The following is a 21,337-nucleotide window of genomic DNA, read 5'->3' on the forward strand; positions in this document are numbered from 1 at the left end:
CGTGTATATCCCCAAACGATCATGCTCCTGCTTGAACTTTAACAGGATTGAGAGGCGGACCACAATTCGACCATTAATGAATGATTGAACCCTCGCCGAACCCTCTGAAGCAAGAATTCAGAAGTATATGTTTATTCATTTTAAATGCTTGCCAGCAGCAGGCACAAGAGTATAATACGCACTAAAACCGCACAACAACCCATTAGTCAAAATTCCATGCTTTCACTACATATGACTACACCGCCTTAGAAAAATTTCTCTGGAAAAATTTCTCCTCATCGGCAACTGCAATTGTTGCCTGAGTGCTCAGCGTCAGATACCTTGAAAACACAGACAATTCCGGATCCACGTCGCTCCCGCCTCGTTTGCGTGCTGCGCGCATTCTGAAATAGACCCTCTTTGCCCACTTCCACGCTTCCACGCCCAAGAAAAATAAAAACGACTCTACGAACACAACACCCCATTCCCAAGTAATTCCTACGTGCTTGAATACAACGCGATTGATGACCGGGATATACAGCGTCGGGAAAATGGTAACAAACCCGGCAATGATCGCCCAGAACAAGAACTGGTTCCGCCAGATATCGTGCATCCACTGGGTCAAGTATTTCTTGCTCTTGGGCTGCATACGGAAGAACGACCGACGCATATTCACCATCTCCCATGCAAGGAACAATGCAAACCAAGTTAGACAGACGAACGTAGTCGCACGCGCGCGGAAGACTGTGTCGCACTCCTCGCTGTATGAATCATTGCAGCCCTGACCGAGATTGCCATCGCCGAAGCCGAAGAGGACGAGTGAGAAGGCCGCCAGGCAGAGACACGCCATCCAGAACCCGTAAACGACCATGTCAAGCATGACTTCTAAAGTGAAAATTCCCGTTTTAAGACTTTGAGGCGGTCGATCCATGATATCCGGCGCGGCCACCTCGATACCAAGACCCATATCTGGCATTCCTGAAGTGATCATGATGACCCAGAGGATCTCGACTGGGGCGAGTGGGAAGACGGAAAGGCCAGTGCTGTCCTTGAAGGCCAGTCCAATAAGGAGGGTACAAGCCTGGGCAATGTTTTCAGCGAGCAGGTGGAGGACGAATTTCTGGATGTTGTCGAACATGCGCCGGCCTTCTTCAACAGCATTCAAAATCGAGGCAAAGTTGTCATCTGTCAGGACAATGTCCGAGGCATCTTTGGCCACGTCGGAACCAGCCAGGCCCATAGCAATTCCGACGTCGGCGCGCTTGAGAGAAGGAGAATCATTAACACCGTCACCTGTCATAGCCGCGAAACATTTGCGCCTATGCAGAGCTTCAATCATGCGAACTTTGGTGTTTGGCGTACATCTCGCGATAACTAGAGGGAGAACTGGAAGCTTATCAATTTCATCGTCAGAGAGCTTGTCGAACTTGCTGGCGACCATGACCGTTGCGTCGACCACATCCTTTGCCAGATGCCTCAGTTGGGCCGGCAGAATGCCTACTTGGGCAGCAATGGCTCTCGCAGTTCCAGGGTGATCACCAGTTAGCATGTGCACAGAGATGCCAGCTCGATGACACTCTTTGACAGCACTCTCGGATTCCGGACGAGGAGGGTCATAGATGCCTATGAGGCCGTGAAAGATGAGGTCCTTCTCAATGTCGGCCCGCTCGAGCTTAACGTTGCCGTCAGTTGGGCCATTGTACTCCCGGCCGGCGAGTGCAAGCACGCGAAGACCCTGGGAAGCCAATGCCTCCATATTGTGCAAAATTCGGTCGCAAAGACCGTCTGTCAACTCTGTCGGCTGCCACGGGTCATCCCAACCAACGCTAACACAGGATTCAAGGACTCTTTCAACGGCACCTTTCGTGAAAACCATGTGCTTTCCAATGTCTTTTTGCGTGAAAATCACGCTCATTCTTTTGACATTCGAGTCGAAGGGAAACTCGGCAACCTGTGAAAACGCAGGATTGTCACCCTTGGTGAATCGTTCCCGATTCCAATTGAATCGCGAGGCAAACACTTGGATGGCGATTTCGGTGGGGTCACCACGGGCGACCCATTTGCCTTCAGGGGAATGATGAACATGAGCAAGGTTGGCAAAGGAAGCAATATTAAGATATTGCTCCAAGGGCAAGTTGTCTCTAAGTAGGTCCTCATAAGTTGATGCGGCCCCATCAGCTTCAGAGTCCTCTTTTCCAAGTTGATCCGGAGAAAGAGATGTATGGGTAAGATCGCCGAGCGTGGGATTGAAGGGATCACCCGAGCTGCCAACCGAGTACGTCCCTTTGCTGGGAATCCAAGCCCTCTTGACCATCATTCTTCCTTGCGTGAGAGTCCCCGTTTTGTCAGAGCAGATATCTGTCATAACCGTCAGTTCAATAGTGCTTGGAAACACAGAGGAGGGTACATACTTGTCACTGCACCCAACGCTTCTAGCGAATCCAACTTGCGTACAATGACGTGCCTCTGCACCATTCTCTTCGTGCCCGCAGCCATTGTAATCGTCAAAACGACAACAAGTGATGCTGGAATCATACTTAAGCCAGTGGCTACAGCGTAGATGATAACCTCCGAGTTGTTGGAGAAACTGTTTGCCGCCAGAACAATAATCGCACAAATGACTGCGATACCGAAGAGCAATATTGCCAGCTTTGATAACTTCCTTTGAAGCGGCGTACCTACATTAACGCCCAGGAAATGCCCAATGAAGTCAGCTGCAGTCAAACTCCACGCTTCTAGGTAGCGATGAGGCAGGGCCGTGCCGTCCGGCTGGCGCTTGACGGCGCGGCGCTTTTTGGTTGAAGCTCGGAGAGCAGAGGCAATGCAGCCAATTTCGGTTTTCATTCCGGTAGCGAACACGATACCGCGAGCGCGACCCTTCGTGACCACGGAAGAGCTGAATGCAACATTCAAACGATCTCCGGGGCCGGTGTCTTCCTTGAACAGAGCGTCTGCATTCTTTTGGACTGGTAGGGACTCACCGGTAAGAAGTGCTTCGTCGGTTTCGAAGTTAACAGCCTCGATCAGTCTATAATCTATGAGGATATGTCACTTTAGTCGCAAAAAATCTTCACTCACCTGATATCGGCGGGAACAGTGTCTCCTGTCTTTAGCTCGACCATATCACCGGGCACCAATTCACAGGTAGGGATAACGTCGACCTTGCCCTCTCTGACTGCACTGGCAGTAGGAGAGCTCAGAGATCTCAACGAATCCATAGTCTTCTCGGCATTGAACTCCTGGAAAAAACCAACAATAATGTTGAGGATGATGACGGCTGTTACCACTCCTCCTTCAATCCACGACCTGATGCCAAAACTGACTGCCATTGCCAGTATCAGAACCTAGAGGTACAGATCAGAAAGTAATCAATGCAATGAGAGAGGGTGGAGCGCTTAACTAGCATCATGGCGTTGGCTACCTGCCGGATGAGGATCTTCACGGGTTGGACGCCAGGACCGTCATCGAGCTCGTTGCCGCCGTATAGCTCGAGCCGAGTCCGTGCTTCGGCTTCACTAAGACCGTCGTCTTCATTGCCGCCTAATTCTGCGGTGACTGCCTCGTGCGAGAGTGAGTGGGGTGGACGGGAGAGTGGTACGTTGGATTGGCCGGAGACGTGATTCACGTCTTCAACCTTTTCAGTCATTGTAGTGGTTTGAAAATAAATTGAGAGGGAAGTCTTTTTCCATTGTCGGATGGCGGGCAAGTCATTTTATAGACAGAAAAACGCGAGTCCTCGTTGTGGTCGCCCGTGACAGTGCATTGCCCAGAATCCAGCCATCTTGGCGGTGTGTAGGGTGTGGGTGTGACGAAAGTGTATGGAGGCGCCGGGTAACAGTCGATGCCGAACTTTTCCAGTAACTATTATATGTTAAGCAGGAATAATAGGGTCCGAGAATTGATTTACCTTATTTTTAGCTGTGTTGTTTTCCCTTGTCAGTGGAATGGCTAGTGAGAGGCATGAACCGGAGAAGTGGGTATTTGAAGTCATGGACCTACACTTACAAAAAAGGCCGGTTTTTTTTGTCCTGGTGCAAATATGGATGCCTTCCGACCAACAGACAACGCTTGGCACCGAGACATTCACCACAGAGTCTTTCCTTAACTGAGGATTCCAAATCCGAAGTCTATTGGTTCATCCTGACGAGCACCTCTCGCAGCGAATCATCACGCACGTTGCCGGTTCTACTTAGTCGTTGCATCCCGGCAAAAATCGCAGCCGGAAAGCCAGCCAAGGAATTAAGTGGGCCACGATCGTGAATGCATAGTGGCAACCAGTGCGCAATACAAAGTTAGTTCAAAGAATATTTCTATGAGAGATAATCATTGATCGCCAGTTCATACTACGACGTGACATACGGATGATTCGAACCACCGAGATGAATTCCTTGTTTATCACACTAATTTACAAGCGTAAACTGAATTGGGAACTGGACCCCTAGCGCCAATAACTCGTCAAGAAAACATGTCGCATAATCAACAGAATACTTGATTCACTCGATCTTTATTGTTTTGCACTTGACCAGCGGCGGACCTAGTATAGCGGTCGACAAAGTCCGATTCTCCACTTTTCAAATTTTAAGTTTGTCCCAATTGATAAACTTTTAGCAATTCCTTTTGCGGCTTAGTTCAGGCAAACTTAAACCAGAAAGGGTAATACTTCAAGCATGTCGCAATCTGGCGCCGCAATATCATATGAATTCATTACCGAATGTCGCTTTCCCCGTCAACAGACATTAAATCCAGAATAATTTGAAATGCAGAGTAACTGACTAACTGTTAGTGCCATCGGTTGGGATAGCCATCTCATAACTAATCTGATAGGCAAATCCCGCCCGATCAGGCTAAGCCGAATTCATCACATCGGAGAAAAGCCGCAGTCCAAAGGCTTTCGTTCCACATGTGACCGCAATCGGTCGCTGCTTGAACGGGTCAAAACGGCAAAACCACTCGAGGCAACCAAAGGGAGCCGGGATGCCGTTGGCAGGGTTAGGGCGGGCGGTGACATCCCCATGGTTGGCGATGACATACAAAAAATATTCGTCTGCGCAATTGAATTCCATGAACAACCTCCGACACAGTGTCAACCATTCGCACTAGACTGGCCAATCAAATTTCAGGGATGACAAGATAACTCTTTGCCGCTCAATGTCAATCTGTTCCGCGTTAAGATGTCAACCTCGCCAGGATCGTCGCTATGTGCAACGTCGTCCGAGTCACCCAGCGTGCGCTTTCACACCGCCTTCTAAGCCAGAGTCGTTCGATTTCTTCCCATTCGCGAAGCAGCACCATGGCATCTGGCCTCGCCGGAGATATCATTTCGTCAGGTGGCGATTTGAACAGCACAAATGCAGCCCGCTTGGTCGGGGAGATTGAACCTGATTTGGCGTATCTTGGACGTACACTTGCAATTCCGGCTGTGGAAGATGATTCAGAAGTTCGGAGCGCCTATAGACCGTTTCTCTTGGGGTGTGAGACTGCCAATAACGACTGGATTGCCCAGCTTGAGCTCAGCACGGCCATGAAGATGGCCGAAGACGAGATGAAGAGGACTGATAGACTAAAAATTCTAGTGTTGTATGGCAGCATGAGGAGCCGGTGAGTACGCTTCATCTTTCTTTCGGAGAGGGCTGAAGAACTACACTTCTGGGACATAGACCATTAGACAGTGGGCTATATCTAACGCTGACGATGAACAGGTCATACTCCCGCCTCCTCGCTTTCGAAGCCGCGCGAATATTGTTCAGGCTTGGCTGCGACGTCCGCATATTCAATCCTGCGGGACTGCCAGTTAAGGATGACGTGCAACACGACCACCCGAAAGTGCAAGAGCTTAGATCTCTTAGCAAATGGAGCGACGGCCATGTTTGGGTCTCACCAGAACAGCATGGGAATCTCGTGAGTTATCGTGAATGCTTGCTGACTAATTTCAAGACACTAACTGATCGGACGTCTGCCAGACTGCCGTCTTCAAGAACCAGATTGACTGGATTCCGCTGAGCACCGGCAGTGTTCGGCCTACACAAGGCCGCACCCTGGCAATCGCCCAAGTTTCCGGTGGATCTCAATCGTTTAACACTGTAAACTCTCTGCGGGTCCTAGGTCGTTGGATGCGCATGTTCACTATCCCAAATCAGAGTTCCATCCCCAAAGCCTACACGCAATTCACCGATGCGGATGCCGCAAAAGGGGGGAGTAGGCTCATGCCAAGCGGAAACAGGGACCGCCTTGTGGATTGCATGGAGGAATTGGTTAAGTACACAATTATTATGAGGCCCCATTTTGAACTTTTCGGAGATCGGTTCAGCGAACGCACTGAGCGTATTGGAAAAAGGGAGCGCGAGGAACAGAGGTTAAGGGAGCAAAAGATGCTCTTTGCGAGTGAAGACAATGCGAGAGCAGTGAACAGTAGTGACGTTGTCAATGGTGTAGATATCAATGGCATTTGAGTATTTCGTGCAATGGGGAAACTGTTGGCCTAAATTGTCTGTACTCAGTAAACAGATATGTTTCGTCGAATGGTACGGGACCGTAGAATAAAAGTTTATGATTCGTGCTAAATGCGGGTTGATTATATGTCCAGCTTCAAGCGCAGAAAATTCTGCGTAGTTTACATATTTGTAGTCACCGATTCAGGGACTTGCGGACAATGGAATGAGCGAAGAATACGTACAATAGCTTGCCTCGTTTGAAAAGAATGCGGCTTTGCACGTATAGTCCTGTTGACGCATTACTGCCATGATAAGGACATGACGCTGAATAAAGTCAGTTATCAAATTTCACTTGGACGAGGCATTTTAGTTGGCATTAAGGGCCGTGGCTTTCTAATGCGATAAGGATTGTATCATATTCCTTTCGAACTTTGCCGATTTCCTATCTGCGATCAGCAATGTCGAGTTCTTCGCGTGATATAGGATTGACTTTTGCAAGACCTTTTTGTTCCATGGGCCGAATGCTCTTACTCTATGCCAAGAAGGACATAAGTGTCCGACGTTGAGCAGAATACAGATTCGCGAGCTGCTCCCGGGAAATTATTATTTAAATGATTACCGCGAAATGGCTCAGTTGTCAAAAGTGAAGTTGATACGCTCGCAGCAGTCGTCCGAAAAGGCTATTGTTTACTTCCTCCTCCCTTAGCGAATGTGCACTCTCTCGATTTGAGTAATATAAGAACTCTCTATAATACAAAGGCACTGAATAGAGAATGTCAGTGTTTAACAAGCTGCCCATCTCGGCACTTTGTTTAGCACCATTACTTTCCCCAGACCGACGCTTCATATTCATCCATCAGTTGAGTGTACTCTTTGCCAGCAGTGGCCCAACCCTTGATGCCACCCTCCAACACCAGGCTCTTCAACGTCGAATCGTTCTGTTCCTCGATGTAGTCTGCAAACCAACTGGCCGCTCGTGTACCTCGCCCTCGAGAGGAACCTGTTGTCGCACATTAGAACTCAGCCAACCCATTCAGCTGAACATTACAGATATCGTGCCCGACTTACCGCAATACCACACCACCTGGGACACTTTGGCATTGGCAAGTAGAGAGTAGAGTGTCGGAAAGGTTGGATACAGGCTCTGTGCTGGAAGGTTCAGGGAGCCGCGAATTGTGCCGCCCTATGATTTTGTGTTAGTTCGGCCCCGTCATCAGCATCAAATTATGCTGGGAAGACACATACGTCGTGGTCGGTCCGACGCAGGTCCACGAGTAGAAAGTCTCTACCTGGCTGCTTGCCCTGTCGAAACCATTCAAGAAGCCCCGCACGCGAGATGGAGGCGGCCGCAGTCCTTGCCTCGGGGTAAGCGGCGTACCAAGGAGTTTCTGCCTGCGACTTTACCTTGCCAGGGTCATTCTTATTTTCTGATGAAGCTGATGTCATCGATGAATCGGACGTGACAGAGATGGCAGAAAGCTCATCCGGTGAAGATCTGAAATCAGTCTTTTAAATAGCACCCATTGTTGCATCAACAATGTCGAACCATTCATTAATTTTTGACGTCACGGCGCCCCGTCGGCGAATCCAGCCTTGGCACTAACCTGACACGATTGGCTGAACTTGTGGTGTAGTGTCCTGAGCCGCCCCACTTGTGGCGGAGCCCAAATCGCGGCCTCACAGTGACATGTCTCCCGCTTCTCGGTGACATTCTATAAACTTGACAGCAGTTGCCATTGCCGATGACGACGCAACGAAAAGCTCTGCAGTATTCTCTTCCACAACTTTGACCATGTTGTACTTGTGACATATTACTCATGCGACCTGCGTGTTTTGTGTTCGCACAGGCTCGGCAGCGGTTCGTTTTATAAAAAGCACCACCGCTCCTCGTACAAGATAGACCGTTATCCGTTTCTCATCAATCCTCACGACATTTCACGAACTGCAAGCATCACAAAATACTGTCCTTGATCATGGCATCTGACGCTAGTTGTCCGCTAGACAACGAATCCCGGCATGACCGCGTCTCCACACAGAAATGCCGTCCATCTTCCAGCGACGTGGAGAAGCAACCAGACAATGAGACCGAAGGACCAGTCATTAAAAAGTCGGTATTCCAAAGCCTTGGTATCTTGGATCGCTTCCTGGCAGCATGGATATTCCTCGCCATGGCCATAGGTATCATACTGGGTAACTTCGTACCGAATACAGGTCCCGCATTGCAGAAGGGAACGTTCGTGGGCGTGTCTATTCCAATCGGTAGGTGTCTGGATATTTAGTTGCTGAGACTGTTCGTTATCATCTGCTAACAGGCCGTAGCGATTGGCCTACTGGTCATGATGTATCCTATTCTCTGCAAAGTGCGATATGAGTCTCTCCACCATGTCTTCAAAAAACGTGAGGTCTGGATTCAGATCGCCTTCAGTATATTCGTCAACTGGATCATTGCTCCGTTTCTCATGGTAAGCCAATTTTGGATCCTTTGTATGAAAATTAGGATCTGCAGCTAATTCTATCTTAGATGGCTTTAGCCTGGGCTTTCTTACCGGACAAGCCCGAGCTCAGAGAGGGCCTTATCATTGTCGGATTGGCGAGATGCATCGCCATGGTACGTACGCTTTGCATGTCGTATTAATCCCATTCTCTATTTGTGGTAACTGACAAGCGGATGCAAACAGGTCCTGATATGGACTAGCCTCGCTGGCGGCGATAATGAATACTGTGCGATTCTCGTCGCTATCAATTCACTTCTTCAGATGGTGCTATTTGCCCCCCTCGCAGTCCTTTTCATAAAGGTTATAAGCCATTCAAGTGGTCAGATCCCGTTATCATATTCTACTGCGGCCAAGAGCGTTGCCGTATTCCTTGGCATACCCCTTGGAGCGGCGATAATAACTAGGTTCACTCTCCGAAAGATTGCTGGCCCTAACTGGTATGACAAAGTCTTCCTAAAGTGGGTGAGTCCGTGGTCTCTCATTGGACTCCTCTTCACGATTCTGGTACTGTTTGCCTCACAAGGCCGACAGGTGGTTCATCAAATTGTGTCCGTTGTCCGGGTTGCAGCTCCGCTTATGGTGTACTTCATCATTGTTTTTTTTGCGACTCTTTACGTCACCTACCGATTCGGCTTTGGCTACAAGCTCTCCGCGACCCAAAGTTTCACAGCTGCTAGCAATAACTTTGAGCTCGCCATCGCTGTTGCCGTCGCGACGTTTGGTCCTAACAGCGACCAAGCCCTAGCATCCACAGTCGGGCCATTGATTGAGGTTCCAGTGCTGCTTGGGCTCGTGTATGTTGTCAAAGCCATTGCCAAACGAATAGGATGGAAGGATTGAAATATTAAAGGTTTTGTATTGATGTTCATTTGGAGTATTGGTTGTCATAGGTTCAAAGTCTTTTAAGTTTGGATGTTCGTGATAGAAGGAACTCATCGTGTTTAGAAGGAACTCATCGTGTTGTTAGAAAATAGATGCTGAAAAGATGTCTCTGTTAGGGCAGTAGGAATAAATGTCGTCCGCACCTCCAATGCTCTTGGTACCACATCCTACTTGTTCAAGCATCAATGTCACGCAATCAGTCACATGAATGGTATAGCCACCACAACATATCATTATGTACCGATAACACCTTTTAAACTACTTTATTAGAAAGTCTGCGTTGCGATATATGCCACTATAGTATCCTTGTCGGCTCCTAGCCTTATTACAAAGACAACACCAAGAACTTCAGAAACGAAACGTCAGAAAAATACGCAGTTCCTAAATCACTAACAATGTCTGCCACCGAATTCACACAGCGTTCGCCGAAGAGATCAACCCTGACAGCTTACTCCTTGCTGGGTGCGATAGCGGGCTCGATCTCGAACTTAGGCTTGATGGCATACACTCGGAAGGAGCCTTGAACAGGTTAGTTATATATATTGTATACTATTGCTTTAAGCTTGTAAGCTTTGCGTATCATGTATGCTCACCTGCCCAATTATTGAAGTTGAGTTTCAGTATAGACTCTGCACGCCCTTGGAATTCGCCTTTTTGCAAACTGCAACATGAACCGGCATTGCAGCATGAACAGGAACTGTTCTGTGATTGCGGGCGACTTGGGCTACCATTGTATTTAGGCTGTTCCGCCTGCAACATTTCCTTGTAAACATTGAGATCGCTGTTCGTGTTGAAAATCAATACACCTGAACATTGTGGTCAGTTTGGGTTACTCAATGACGAAAAAAAAACTGCGAGCGTGCCTTCAAATCCAGCATCTTTGAGGTACCGCTCATAATCACGAACTTCACTAGCGCCTGCAACACATCCAACATATAGCGAAATATTCTCCTTGACTTCGCTTGGGAACGCCTTCTTTGCGAGGATATCGCTAATAGCTATCCTTCCTCCTGGCTTAAGAAGTCTGAACATTTCACGAAACACCAGAGGCTTATCCAGTTCGGGTACAAGATTGCCGACACAGTTACTGATAATGCAATCTGCCACAGAGGAATCCAATGGAATAGATGTAATGGAAGCCTCAATAAAAGATACATTGGAGAGTCCAGCTTTTTCCGCATTTCGGCGAGCAAGGTCCAACATATCCTGTGGAGGTTAGTCCCTGTCATTCCCGTAATCAGCAGGGAGACAGTATCTTACCTTGGTCATATCAACACCCACCGCTTTTCCTCCAAGACCGACCTTTGATGCCGCAAGCAAGACATCGATGCCACCGCCGCAGCCCAAGTCGATGACTGTTTCACCCTATCAGTGTGGTCAAACTTCCATTCGCCTGAATGCATTGCCGTAAAGCATACCTTCTCAACATTTGCGGTGGCCAGGGGATTTCCGCAACCAACTCCTAGATTCGCATTTCTGGGTAAGGACCGAAGGTCTTCCAGCTTGTATCCAAAAGCGGTGGCAACTTTCTCTTGATAGTCCTCTGCGTGATCTGCGACAGCTGTACATCGCGCGATCTCTGCATAGTGGTCTTTGACGTTAGCGTAGGTCTCCGCAGAATCCATGTTTTGACTCTGATCAATTAAGTAGACCCGGCTGTTGATTTCAGCGTTATGCAATACCTTGAGGCGGACCTGTGAATTTATACCTTGGATTCCAGAATGAAAGCTTCAGCTCGGCCGGGTCGTTCGCTCCTCGGCAGAGTTTGATCATCGATATGTCATCCGATATGTCGCTGATTCGGTCATAGAATGATGAAGCCGTATCTGGTCTGAGCCGCAAAATATCTCTAATGTCATTGTAGCATGACCACCTAAATCGCTTGGCATCATATCCTTAGTCGTCAAATTGTAGCTGCGTTTTCTAGGACTGCAGAGGGGCTTACGCCGCAAACTGACCAAGAACGTTTGTACTACACTACAAAACCACTATGCACAGTGCTTCTCTATTTTGCTATATGAATAGAGTCTCCAGTTCTTCCTCTATTCGTTCTGGAGTTGCATGTATAGCATCTCAAGTACATTTTGAGCGAATTCACTATTGTCATGTTGAAGCTCAATGGAAGTTTTCCATCAGATTCCGCCATATATCGCACGGTAGTTACTCCTGCAGCGCACTCCTCTACTTTGTCCTTCTTGCCAAATTCTGTTACTGACAGATCGCTTACAAAGAAATCCTTCAGTCAACTGACGAACAGCAACTGAAGTCAAGACAAAAATCAACTTTGAAAAAGACATCTACTGGCCAAGTTATGATTGACTATATTTTGGAGGCATTATCTATGGCATATCTTCGTTTAGCTTGCTGTTCTAAAAATGTCCACTGTCCAGGAATTGCGTAGAGCTAAGGCTTACCGTCAGATTGATCTGCTCATCGGAGTCTGCTTCAATTGCAGATTCTTTCCACTGCCGAGGATGAACAACCTGCAAAGGAACTCAGGAACTTCCAAGTCGAATGGCTTCGCCCAAGGGCCCTTGGTTTGACACAGACAATTACCGTGTAGAGAAGTGCAATAAGAACACTGCCGAATGTAGGAGGTAGGTATATAGAAGAGCTGATTAACACTGGAATAATGCAATGACACTGACAACAGCGGTCAATTCCTGTGGATGTGGAAGTACTTTCCCTTACGGCCATAATTGCGGGCGACGGTCATCATCAAGCATGATATGGACTCTGATCTCACTGGCTTAGGCTAGATGGACATCAGTAGCTTCCATATGATGTCTTTATATTAGATCGCAACACTATTAGCAGTAAAGCGCTATGTGATTTAAAAATCTGTTTGCAGTCAGCTCGACAACCCAATGTTGCAATGAGCCGGCCGGGAGAACATCCTTGGCAATTGTCACGGCGTTGAATGTGTGCTACCGGTGCTCACTACAGTACCAGGGTAGATCATGGTTATATGAACGCAAAATGGGTGGTAGTGTCGAGTGAGTTAACAAGGGCCCTTGTTCGGATATGTCGAACAGTTAGAACGGCTCTCTCTCTTGCCCTGAAACTCCAAGTTGGCAGGCTACTGTATTATCACTTTCTCTTGGCAGTCCTTGCGAGGGTAGTCTTTGTTATCCTGAGTAGTGCGCCGCAGTAAGTAAATGATATGTCACCATCCACGCAGCTGATATGTCACTGAGTTTGCTTCTCGACGCGGCGAAGGGTGGCTTAGCTAATTGTTTGTGATCTGGGACTTTCAGGGAGGGATAAATACGGCCCCATGACATACTGCAGTAGTTAAACTGTGATGCTAGAACAGCGAAGGCGTAGAGAAAACACGAAGGAAATGTCACGTAGCAGCAAGAGATACGTCACTGATGGTGAGTAAGTTTTTGCCAGAACCCCAGCCGCATGCTAGAGTTGAACTCGAGAAGGAAGCCGGAGACGACCAGTCAAAGATTCAGTCGGAGATTTGTCCAATGGAATGGGACAAGGCCAAAGAACCTATTGACCATACGTCATGGGTTGATCTCAGATCCTTAGTGATGATGTAAGAACTGAGATTAGCTGCACATATATATGTTTGGGAGGCGTGTTGAATTAAGATTGCTCAAGAATTTGAGTGTGCTCATGTTTTCCATCGTCTTGACTTTTTTACGGGGTTTTCCATGAACCTGACGTGAGCAAGCAAGAGCAGTGCGCTTTAGGGCCAGTTCTGTACCGATCATTCCTATGAGATAGTTAAAAACGAACTTACGACGTCATCCAACAGGACGAAATTGTACAGTAACTCATATAAATTGCACACTGGAGAGGCTGAGCCATCGATCACAATCGCTATACTTACTATGCGCATTGACGAATCTCTCTACCCTGAAACAGGAACAACACTGGAATGGCAAGTGCCTTACATGATGGATTCCAACATGTTAGCTAATCTGCTTCGACGCACCACGACTGTCATTTATTTTTCTGGCCAAGCCCTCCGCCCCGGCCGGGTAACTTACCCACCCGCCTCTCCGAAAGCCATGCATCTTAGATCAATTAAATACGCTAGTCCAGGGGAAATGATTTTAAATCCGAGCGTGACAACTCCTTGAGGCGCACAGACTTAGAACGTCGCTAGTAGCAGACGATTGTTGTTTAGGCTAACCCTGAACCACTCAGAACTGTTCGGGCCGGTACTTCTTAAGGGTGCTCTTTTGCGTTCAGCTTAGCTGGGCCTCTGTGGGTTTGCGCTTCTTCCTATTATTCGTAATCTTTTGTCATTTACGACAGTCACTACGTTATGCCGTCACCTTCTGCCGGGTCTCGCGCGAGGTCGGCGATGACTCCAGAGAAAACACATGACTCCTACATATATGATGGCCTTCGAGGCTGGAGGAGCTATCGACCGTTCAGGCCTGGATGGGGCATGTATCACGACGTTAAAAGGCGTTTGCCTTACTACTGGAGCGACATCACTGACGCGTTCACGTATAAAACGTTTGCCAGCACGGTCAGGATGTACTTTGTTAAGTCAGTGCCTGATGGGTCCAATCAAATCCTTTCCGAAGGGTGTCTAACTAGTTCAGCCTTCTTCCTGCTCTGGCCTACACTCTCGACATGTATCGCCGTACCGGCGAGTTCTTCGGGGTCAACGAGGCAATCTTCTCTTCTGCGCTTGCTGCCATGGTCGTCAGTATACTTGGAGCCCAACCCCTTACCATCGTCGGTATCACCGGTTTGATCTCGTTGTTCAACTACACTATCTACGATATTATCACATAGTACGATCCTTCAATCTACCCCCAGTTCATGTGCTGGACGGCAATATGGGCAGCCATCTTCCACTGGCTGGTCGCCCTGTGGAACATGTGTGATTACATGCGCTATGCGACTGAATTCTCTAGCGAATCCTTTGGCATGTATGTCGGCATCATCTATATTGGTATGCGTGCTTGAGCTGTCCTTTTTGGTCGTTCAGTGGATGGAACTGTTGACGCCACATATAATCAAGGGTGTAGAGGAGCGTGTCAGTGAATTTTCGACAAAAGGGACGGCTGCTGGCTATCTGAGCTGCATGATTGCAATCTTGTACTTCGCGACTATATATGCTCTCGAGAAGTTGGGATCAAGCACCATCTGGAAACCTTGGTGCCGAAGCATACTGGCAGATTTGTGAGTTAGATGTGTTGTCTAATGGGCAGTTGGTAGCATTTGACACGTCTCCCGCAGATCGGCACCATATTCTGGATGGGCTTTTCAAGTATCCCTGGCAATCTGAAAGCCGCAAATATCGGCCGAGTACCTATAACCAAAGCCTTTTATCCTACGCAGCCTCGGGGCTGGCTGCTCGACTTTTGAGAGTTGGATGTCAAGTGGGTCTTGGTTGCAACCATTTGGATTCCTCATCATGCTGCTCTTCTACTATGACCATGTTAACTCGTCCTATACATTAAACAGACCCAGTGCTGACAACATAGCCAGAATGTCAGCAGCCTGACTGCCCATGCTAGAGAATTTCCCTTGAAGAAACCTGGAGGCTTCCACTGGGATTTTTTTCTGCTAGGCTGCACTACGTTCATTGCAGGAATTTTGGGCCTCCTCATGCCAAATGGACTTGCGCCTCAGGTGCGTACCCAGTCGTCGCGACAACCTCCGTTATCGACCGTCGATAGCTGACAATCGCATTTCTAGGCGCCCGTGCATACCGACTCGTTGACAGTGTATGAAACTGAATTGGCAATCATAGCAACAGATGAAGGAGAAGGGGCTGAAGTAAGGAGACCTATTGTGAATGCTGTCGCAGTTGTGGAACAGCGAGTCTCTCACTTCCTTATGGGTCTGGCTCTTATTGGAACCATGACAGGACCGCTACTTATAGTCTTCCATACTATACCTGCAGCGGTTCTAGCAGGAGTGTTCTTCGTGTTAGGGGTATGTAATCCGATTCATGGTTACGTGACAGCATAGTAAGATCATTTAAACCAGTGGGGCTCGATCGAGTCGAATGGGATCGTAGGGAAGTTGTTTTTCCTTTTTAGGGAAGAATCGTTTCATCCAGCGTGACGAGCCCTTGCTCACCATCTCAACAATTGGTCGGAGTGGCGGCCTGTGTCGCCATCTCCGAAACCATCGCAGCGATAGGTGAGTGTGGCTGACACGAGAGTGGTGCTGTTTCCTATCATAGATTACTAAGTCACCTAAAGGCTTCCCAATACTCATTTGTCTCCTGATCCCGCTCCGGGTGTTATGCCTCCCGAAATGGTTCACACAGAAGGAACTCGAAGTCATGGATGATCTTATTGCGAACAACAAGGCTGTCCTGGCGAGTCTAGGCGACGCTCCCCGCTTGCCCGATGGCGTGGAGGCTGAAGATTACGGACTCGAACGCAGATATTCAGAGCACAAGAGGGGCGTTCCGCGACAGCGGGCGGGAAGTATCCATCGGTGATTTGATTGCTGATTTCAGTGCAGTTATGGTGATTACAGATAGGAGACGGATGAAGCATGGCGCGTGTAGGGAGAAGGATTTCCGACAAGGTTTTCCAATTTCATGTTCTTCGAATGCTACACTCGGGTTGTAAGATCCATGCGCCTTGACCACAGTGACGTAGAGTAACAGGGTCAAAAGACTTACAAAGTGTTGATTGATTGGAGTATAGGAGTATATATTTGTTGTCTGGTGTTCGCGGGAATGGGGTTCAGGATCGTAGAGGCTGTCTCCGAAACGTAATCTACGCTAGCACCAAAGAGTAATTGTTGGTTTAAGCCTCATTATTGTCCCTAGTGAAAACATTTGGAGCCTTACTCGCTAGTCCCTTCTAGGACTAGCTGAAGTATTCCTCTGTATCTGGAATTTGCGGGCGATACTACTTTCACTGCCCAGCCACATTTACGAATAACATTAAAGCCACAAGCAAGTAATTGCTAAGTTTTTGTCGTATGCATGTGTTTTACTTTTGGATCTCTGAGAAAATAAAAACGACCGATGAGGACAGCTGACAGCTGGACAATCGATGAAACAGCTGCACAGCAACTCGACTACTGTAGCAAACAACGTCGAAAAAATAATGTAACCCTAAGGTTGCATAGCGGATTGCGGCGGGTTGAGAATGCGTCAGCGACGGCCATTTGAGTTTTCCGTACGTCATTGCTGGAATCCGTGCAAACTCAAGGAGAGTATAAGTCTCCACAACGACTCCAACAGGTCAGCGCAATCTGCGCCTGAACCGATTCGTATCAAGAAAAGAGGCTTCACTGTTCATTTAGAATTTTCTGAAAGCTCAGGCGCGGAAGTGCCTCTTACCATGTCATCGACGTCGGGCATGGCTTCAAGGCATCGAAGATCAAAGGTCGGTAACCGCAGAGAATATTCGTAAGGTTCGCGTTGAAGTAATACATGACAGGCCGATGACCTAGCTCGAGTGCGCGACAACCAGCGGAGGTGTCGAGCACGCCGTCGGGAGTATGTTGCAGAACTGGAACGGAAAGTGAGGGACTTCGAGGCATCGAGTACGCAGCCGAATACTGTGGACCTGCCTAGCGCAGGAGCGCTCATGCGCGAGAACGAAATCTTACGGAAACTACTGAAGACTCTCGGACTCGATGAACAGTTTCTGGCTATGTATATGAATGCCGAACTTAGTGCTTCGAATATCTCGCTTAGAATCCAAGGACACGAGCAGTCATCGGCGGGCCCACAGTTTCCCGGTTCAGAGGCACCGCAGTACGGGGTAAAGAAATGGTTTTTACAATCTCAGATTCGTTACATCGTGCCAGCTAACAATAATTGCAGACCGCCGGCTCGCAACCATACAGCAATCTCGCGGACACCTTGCCGTTTAATGATTGGTTGTACGAGGCAAACCTTGGCTTGTCTCTTGAACCTCATCTTGGCTCGCCCACTCTCTCTCATTATTCACCCATTTCAAATCTGGCGAGTCCAAACCAGGGTACTGCGGCATTACTGCCACTGACGGCGCCAGGGGCAGACACCGCATGTCCACAGAATTGTTTGGATTCTACTCCTCACCTTTCAGAATTCTCTTCGCTGTACACCGCTATTGGTGCTTCTACCAGAGAATCCACGATCCCGTGCTCTACCGCTTTTGCAATGATTGTCCATCATAATAGAAAAGGATACAGCAAAATGGAGCTAGATATCAGGCTTCGTCGCGGATTCAGGATGGGCCACACGCAATGGGACGGGTGCCGGGTCGACAGCAAAGTACTGTTCACTGTTCTGGCCGAGATCATGTGAGGAACTGACAGGGATTTGTACTGTATGTTACACAAGGGTCATATAACGTACATGTATAACGAGCGGCGCATCCAAACGAGCGACGCACTTACCCACACCCACGTTATAAAACATCGCGACAATTCCACCAAAACGCTTAAAATCAATTGAAACTACTCGGAATCCTCTTCCTCAGACGTCTCTATTACAATCTGACAGGTGCGCGCGTTGTGTCCGGTCTCGCCGCAGTTGCCACAGCGTCTTCCCTTGGCTTCCGACCACTACTTGCCTGTTTTTCCTGCTTTACCTGTAAACGCGTCCGGAGCTCTGGGCGGCGCTTGACGAAGTTCGAAGCCCAACGCGTCCCGACGCTTGGCGCGTCGCGTGTCGCGTGAAGTCGATTTGCTATATCTCCCACAACAGACAGCCGAGGAGGAAATCCTTTGGCAGCTAAGTCGAGGATGTATTGCACAAGGACTGATTCTTCTAGGTCGGTCAATTTCCGCAAATTGGCTGGAGCATCGCGTCGTGGTTGTCGGGCGGCACGTCGGTGACGTATTGTCGTTTCACTAATACCATATATCTTTGCTGCAGTCCTAACGCTTAGTTTTTTGAACCTTTGGAGTGCTTCGATGGCAAGGATGATCTTGCTTTCATTAGAAGAAGATTCCATGTTTGATGTGGAGGGAAAAAGGGTAAAGTGTGGAGGGGTTAGCGTCGAGTGGAAAGTGCGCCGCTCGTTTGGATGCGCCGCTCGTTATACATTTACGTTAAACTGGATAGCTTATAATAATATATTTTAGAATGTTAACTACGAGGACTCGGCCAGTGTTGTAAACGATATGCGATACGCGATAACAGCTTTATTGCATATCGCATAGCCTGTTTATCCATTATCGCGCGATATCGCAACGTATCGCGATAAAACGATACGCATAACGGAAATCTATATTTACAAACAAGTATCTGTATCTATATCACTCTGCCCATCTTCCATCGTTTCCTCATGGATAATTCCAAGCCCCGACGTTATGTTACTCCGGAGCCAGCTCTTTAAACACTCAGTGCGCTCAATATTTGCAGCGCCAAGCCTCGCTCGATCCCAAGAGATCGTTCGCCGAGCGCCGGAGAACACTCGCTCAGGCTCGGAAGACATTGCTGGTATCGATAAAATATCGATAGCCATCCTCTGAAGCGAAGGATAAAGTTTTTTTTGGCGCTCTTCCAGCCACCATTCGAGCGCCGTTGTAGAAATTCAGAAAGGTGTATCGTTGGCGAAGGCTTCATACTCATCACTAGTAATAGTGCTTGCCGTCACGTCGAGGTCGCGTGCAAATTCATCGAACACATCTGGATCGTTAGAGGCACTTATGGTTGAGACGTTAACAGTGGCCATATCTTTATACTCAATTTTCCAGAGGTTTTCAACTGCATCAAATGCACTCTGGTGATATATGCTGTCCCAATTCTGCCTGATGTAGTGTTTTCGACGGGAAGGATGAAGGATAATCGCCGCAGCATATACTGAAGTCACATCTGTCATACTGTAATATTTGTCGAAAGTATACCAGGCGGTCATAACACAACAAAGTAGCAACGGATTTCTTAGATATTTCTCCTATAAATTTCATTAGCTTATTTTAGGAATTATGTCTTTGTTGTTTAACCTTAGACCTCCTAAAGTGTCTGACCAAGATATCCATTGTATACAATGTCCTATCAAGTGTTGCTTTATCTCCTTCTGTTTCTAACGTTGCGCGATAGAAGGGCTGCAGAAAAGTTGCAGTCTCCTCCAAGGTTTGCCAGTCATCCGGAGACAGGTAGTCTTCCTTGACTTCCGTATACCAGTTATCAACGTATTGGTGAAGTGCTGTTCGGACGTTTGATTTCAACGCCGTAACAAGCATCAGATACCAAGAATTCCATCTGGTGTCATTGTCCACACCGAGAGCTTGACCAGCGACTCCTTTGAACCAATTGGATCGGCGTTCGGATGCTCGAATATGGACAGCAAGATTGTGTAGTTTTCCCAGAGCGCCCATCTGGCGCCAACCCGCTGCTTTTGCTAACTTTATGCGATTAGCCAGACTGTCATCAATCTCGATAGTCTCGTCTTGTTCTGCCTGTCGCAGCGCCTCGTCAATGGCCTCCCTATCTTTCGAGAATAGGAAGGCTTGCGCTGCCAGGTTAATAACGTGTCCCTGACAGCGAACTCGATGATGCACGGGATCCCACTCCACAATTCCCCGCTCTTGTAAACCACTGGCGATGAATCGACACATTTTGTCATTCGAACCGTGATTGTCGCCAGTGAAATACCCAATTCGATCTAAAAGATTGTAGTCATGCGCTACTTGGAGAAACTTTGCCGCTTGCTCCTCGCCACCGTCGGATTGAAGTTCAGGCAACGCAATCAGAGCTTTCTGAAGTTGTTTTTTATGATCATCGACAAAGTGTGCACAGATTGCTTGAAAAGCTTTGTGATTAGTAGAGGTCCAGACATCGACGGAAAAATGAATCTTTGACAGAGCATTTTGAAGTCTCTGTTTGAGGGTGTCCTTATGTACAATGAAAGAATTTTTAATCATTCGAGGCACGTCACCATGTGACTGTCTAAGGAGAGGCTCGACGGTGTAACTGACCGTCATCAATAGAGCCTGGAGTTCGGGCCATTCAACGGCATTATATTGCAAGTTTCGCAGGACAATCAATTGAACCAGAGTCTCCTGAAAACCCGCTTGTTCAGCACAGCCTGCAGTCCATTGGCTTCTTGCTCTCGAGCATGTGCTAGGTTCTTTTCTTCGGCTATGGCCTATATATTCTGTAGACGATTTTCCGAAGCCTTTTGGCCTTGGTTTCCGTATCAGTAACTTTAATTTGATGCGAATGACTGAGATGATATCGCGCCGAGGTGAGGCTTTGGCAGCTGTAAGATGGATTGAGACATAACTTGCAGTAGAAGATCTTATTGCGGCCATCCGTAGACCGCTCGGATTCGTTAGGCTTTGCTGGTCGCGAATAATCCCAAGTAGTCATCGCAGTCAGCTTGCGTTTTCGACTGTACGAGACTGATGACCCCTCTGAAGGAGTGGGTTCTCCAGAAGAAAGACATCGCTATCAAGCGATGAAGTCGACTCAGAGAACTCGTGGTCAAACTTATCCATTATAATCTATAAATATTAAATGGTTGAGTGTTATGATCCATGGACAGTTAAGTACAAGGAGAACTTCGGAGTTTATAAGAGGAGAAATACACGCGCGCGCGATTATTTAAAGTTTACCCTGCGATATCGCTACCTCCTTTATCGTATCGCATATCGTTTATTATC

The 21,337-nt window shown here is 47.9% G+C and overlaps 8 protein-coding genes across 8 annotated transcripts; 4 read left to right on the forward strand and 4 right to left on the reverse strand.

The window, feature by feature from the left end:
• Positions 1–161: 161 nt before the first annotated feature.
• Positions 162–3,594, reverse strand: POJ06DRAFT_82273 (uncharacterized protein). The gene is made up of 3 exons (XM_056191615.1): positions 3,058–3,594; positions 2,391–3,007; positions 162–2,337 (listed from the first exon to the last, which is right to left on the reverse strand). Exons 1-3 carry the CDS (start codon positions 3,306–3,308, stop codon positions 236–238), a joined length of 2,970 nt encoding a protein of 989 aa, XP_056045811.1. The 5' UTR covers positions 3,309–3,594; the 3' UTR covers positions 162–235.
• A 1,294-nt stretch (positions 3,595–4,888) lies between these two features.
• POJ06DRAFT_249504 (arsenate resistance ArsH) lies at positions 4,889–6,539 on the forward strand. The gene is made up of 3 exons (XM_056187174.1): positions 4,889–5,577; positions 5,679–5,877; positions 5,940–6,539. Exons 1-3 carry the CDS (start codon positions 5,177–5,179, stop codon positions 6,426–6,428), a joined length of 1,089 nt encoding a protein of 362 aa, XP_056045812.1. The 5' UTR covers positions 4,889–5,176; the 3' UTR covers positions 6,429–6,539.
• A 412-nt stretch (positions 6,540–6,951) lies between these two features.
• On the reverse strand, positions 6,952–8,017 carry POJ06DRAFT_82296 (Rhodanese-like domain-containing protein). Its single transcript, XM_056191617.1, has 3 exons — positions 7,656–8,017; positions 7,479–7,593; positions 6,952–7,410 (listed from the first exon to the last, which is right to left on the reverse strand). The coding sequence occupies exons 1-3, from the start codon at positions 7,854–7,856 to the stop codon at positions 7,232–7,234; spliced, it is 495 nt and encodes a 164-aa protein (XP_056045813.1). The 5' UTR covers positions 7,857–8,017; the 3' UTR covers positions 6,952–7,231.
• A 283-nt stretch (positions 8,018–8,300) lies between these two features.
• Positions 8,301–9,972, forward strand: POJ06DRAFT_82319 (sodium bile acid symporter family-domain-containing protein). The gene is made up of 4 exons (XM_056191618.1): positions 8,301–8,669; positions 8,730–8,872; positions 8,932–9,018; positions 9,089–9,972. Exons 1-4 carry the CDS (start codon positions 8,384–8,386, stop codon positions 9,743–9,745), a joined length of 1,173 nt encoding a protein of 390 aa, XP_056045814.1. The 5' UTR covers positions 8,301–8,383; the 3' UTR covers positions 9,746–9,972.
• A 1-nt stretch (position 9,973) lies between these two features.
• Positions 9,974–11,680, reverse strand: POJ06DRAFT_82325 (S-adenosyl-L-methionine-dependent methyltransferase). The gene is made up of 5 exons (XM_056191619.1): positions 11,206–11,680; positions 11,048–11,152; positions 10,651–10,993; positions 10,381–10,593; positions 9,974–10,306 (listed from the first exon to the last, which is right to left on the reverse strand). The coding sequence occupies exons 1-5, from the start codon at positions 11,410–11,412 to the stop codon at positions 10,236–10,238; spliced, it is 939 nt and encodes a 312-aa protein (XP_056045815.1). The 5' UTR covers positions 11,413–11,680; the 3' UTR covers positions 9,974–10,235.
• A 2,392-nt stretch (positions 11,681–14,072) lies between these two features.
• Positions 14,073–16,220, forward strand: POJ06DRAFT_280844 (HCO3 transporter family-domain-containing protein; the record flags this gene model as incomplete). The annotated part of the gene is made up of 10 exons (XM_056189907.1): positions 14,073–14,302; positions 14,359–14,494; positions 14,555–14,714; positions 14,791–14,944; positions 15,034–15,070; positions 15,254–15,397; positions 15,464–15,703; positions 15,758–15,819; positions 15,840–15,913; positions 15,976–16,220. The coding sequence occupies 10 exons, from the start codon at positions 14,073–14,075 to the stop codon at positions 16,218–16,220; spliced, it is 1,482 nt and encodes a 493-aa protein (XP_056045816.1).
• A 711-nt stretch (positions 16,221–16,931) lies between these two features.
• Positions 16,932–18,173, forward strand: POJ06DRAFT_249522 (uncharacterized protein). Its single transcript, XM_056187175.1, has 3 exons — positions 16,932–17,121; positions 17,176–17,502; positions 17,565–18,173. Exons 1-3 carry the CDS (start codon positions 17,077–17,079, stop codon positions 18,027–18,029), a joined length of 837 nt encoding a protein of 278 aa, XP_056045817.1. The 5' UTR covers positions 16,932–17,076; the 3' UTR covers positions 18,030–18,173.
• Positions 18,174–20,559: 2,386 nt separating this feature from the next.
• On the reverse strand, positions 20,560–21,224 carry POJ06DRAFT_249528 (uncharacterized protein). Its single transcript, XM_056187176.1, has one exon. The coding sequence runs from the start codon at positions 21,042–21,044 to the stop codon at positions 20,814–20,816; it is 231 nt and encodes a 76-aa protein (XP_056045818.1). The 5' UTR covers positions 21,045–21,224; the 3' UTR covers positions 20,560–20,813.
• Positions 21,225–21,337: the final 113 nt, after the last annotated feature.

The sequence above is a fragment of the Lipomyces tetrasporus genome (assembly GCF_029532465.1).
Source record: "Lipomyces tetrasporus strain NRRL Y-64009 chromosome Unknown POJ06scaffold_3, whole genome shotgun sequence".
In the NCBI taxonomy this organism is placed as follows: Eukaryota; Fungi; Ascomycota; class Lipomycetes; order Lipomycetales; family Lipomycetaceae; genus Lipomyces; species Lipomyces tetrasporus.

What these genes read in the sequence shown, in the direction of transcription:
- POJ06DRAFT_82273 (XM_056191615.1), bottom strand. Translation starts at nt 3,308, where the DNA reads ATGGCAGTCAGTTTTGGCATCAGGTCGTGGATTGAAGGAGGAGTGGTA. An exon ending in ACTGTTCCCGCCGATATCAG is followed by an intron (nt 3,008 to 3,057) that starts GTGAGTGAAGAT and finishes CATAGATTATAG; the next exon opens with ACTGATCGAGGCTGTTAACT. An exon ending in AGCGTTGGGTGCAGTGACAA is followed by an intron (nt 2,338 to 2,390) that starts GTATGTACCCTC and finishes CGGTTATGACAG; the next exon opens with ATATCTGCTCTGACAAAACG.
- POJ06DRAFT_249504 (XM_056187174.1), top strand. Translation starts at nt 5,177, where the DNA reads ATGTGCAACGTCGTCCGAGTCACCCAGCGTGCGCTTTCACACCGCCTT. An exon ending in TATGGCAGCATGAGGAGCCG is followed by an intron (nt 5,578 to 5,678) that starts GTGAGTACGCTT and finishes GACGATGAACAG; the next exon opens with GTCATACTCCCGCCTCCTCG. An exon ending in CAGAACAGCATGGGAATCTC is followed by an intron (nt 5,878 to 5,939) that starts GTGAGTTATCGT and finishes GACGTCTGCCAG; the next exon opens with ACTGCCGTCTTCAAGAACCA.
- POJ06DRAFT_82296 (XM_056191617.1), bottom strand. Translation starts at nt 7,856, where the DNA reads ATGACATCAGCTTCATCAGAAAATAAGAATGACCCTGGCAAGGTAAAG. An exon ending in TGCGTCGGACCGACCACGAC is followed by an intron (nt 7,594 to 7,655) that starts GTATGTGTCTTC and finishes ACAAAATCATAG; the next exon opens with GGCGGCACAATTCGCGGCTC. An exon ending in CCAGGTGGTGTGGTATTGCG is followed by an intron (nt 7,411 to 7,478) that starts GTAAGTCGGGCA and finishes GTGCGACAACAG; the next exon opens with GTTCCTCTCGAGGGCGAGGT.
- POJ06DRAFT_82319 (XM_056191618.1), top strand. Translation starts at nt 8,384, where the DNA reads ATGGCATCTGACGCTAGTTGTCCGCTAGACAACGAATCCCGGCATGAC. An exon ending in GGGCGTGTCTATTCCAATCG is followed by an intron (nt 8,670 to 8,729) that starts GTAGGTGTCTGG and finishes AACAGGCCGTAG; the next exon opens with CGATTGGCCTACTGGTCATG. An exon ending in TGGCGAGATGCATCGCCATG is followed by an intron (nt 9,019 to 9,088) that starts GTACGTACGCTT and finishes GGATGCAAACAG; the next exon opens with GTCCTGATATGGACTAGCCT.
- POJ06DRAFT_82325 (XM_056191619.1), bottom strand. Translation starts at nt 11,412, where the DNA reads ATGGATTCTGCGGAGACCTACGCTAACGTCAAAGACCACTATGCAGAG. An exon ending in TGGGTGTTGATATGACCAAG is followed by an intron (nt 10,994 to 11,047) that starts GTAAGATACTGT and finishes TAACCTCCACAG; the next exon opens with GATATGTTGGACCTTGCTCG. An exon ending in CAACTTCAATAATTGGGCAG is followed by an intron (nt 10,307 to 10,380) that starts GTGAGCATACAT and finishes AACCTGTTCAAG; the next exon opens with GCTCCTTCCGAGTGTATGCC.
- POJ06DRAFT_249522 (XM_056187175.1), top strand. Translation starts at nt 17,077, where the DNA reads ATGTCATCGACGTCGGGCATGGCTTCAAGGCATCGAAGATCAAAG. An exon ending in CAAGGCATCGAAGATCAAAG is followed by an intron (nt 17,122 to 17,175) that starts GTCGGTAACCGC and finishes AATACATGACAG; the next exon opens with GCCGATGACCTAGCTCGAGT. An exon ending in CAGAGGCACCGCAGTACGGG is followed by an intron (nt 17,503 to 17,564) that starts GTAAAGAAATGG and finishes CAATAATTGCAG; the next exon opens with ACCGCCGGCTCGCAACCATA.
- POJ06DRAFT_249528 (XM_056187176.1), bottom strand. Translation starts at nt 21,044, where the DNA reads ATGACTACTTGGGATTATTCGCGACCAGCAAAGCCTAACGAATCCGAG.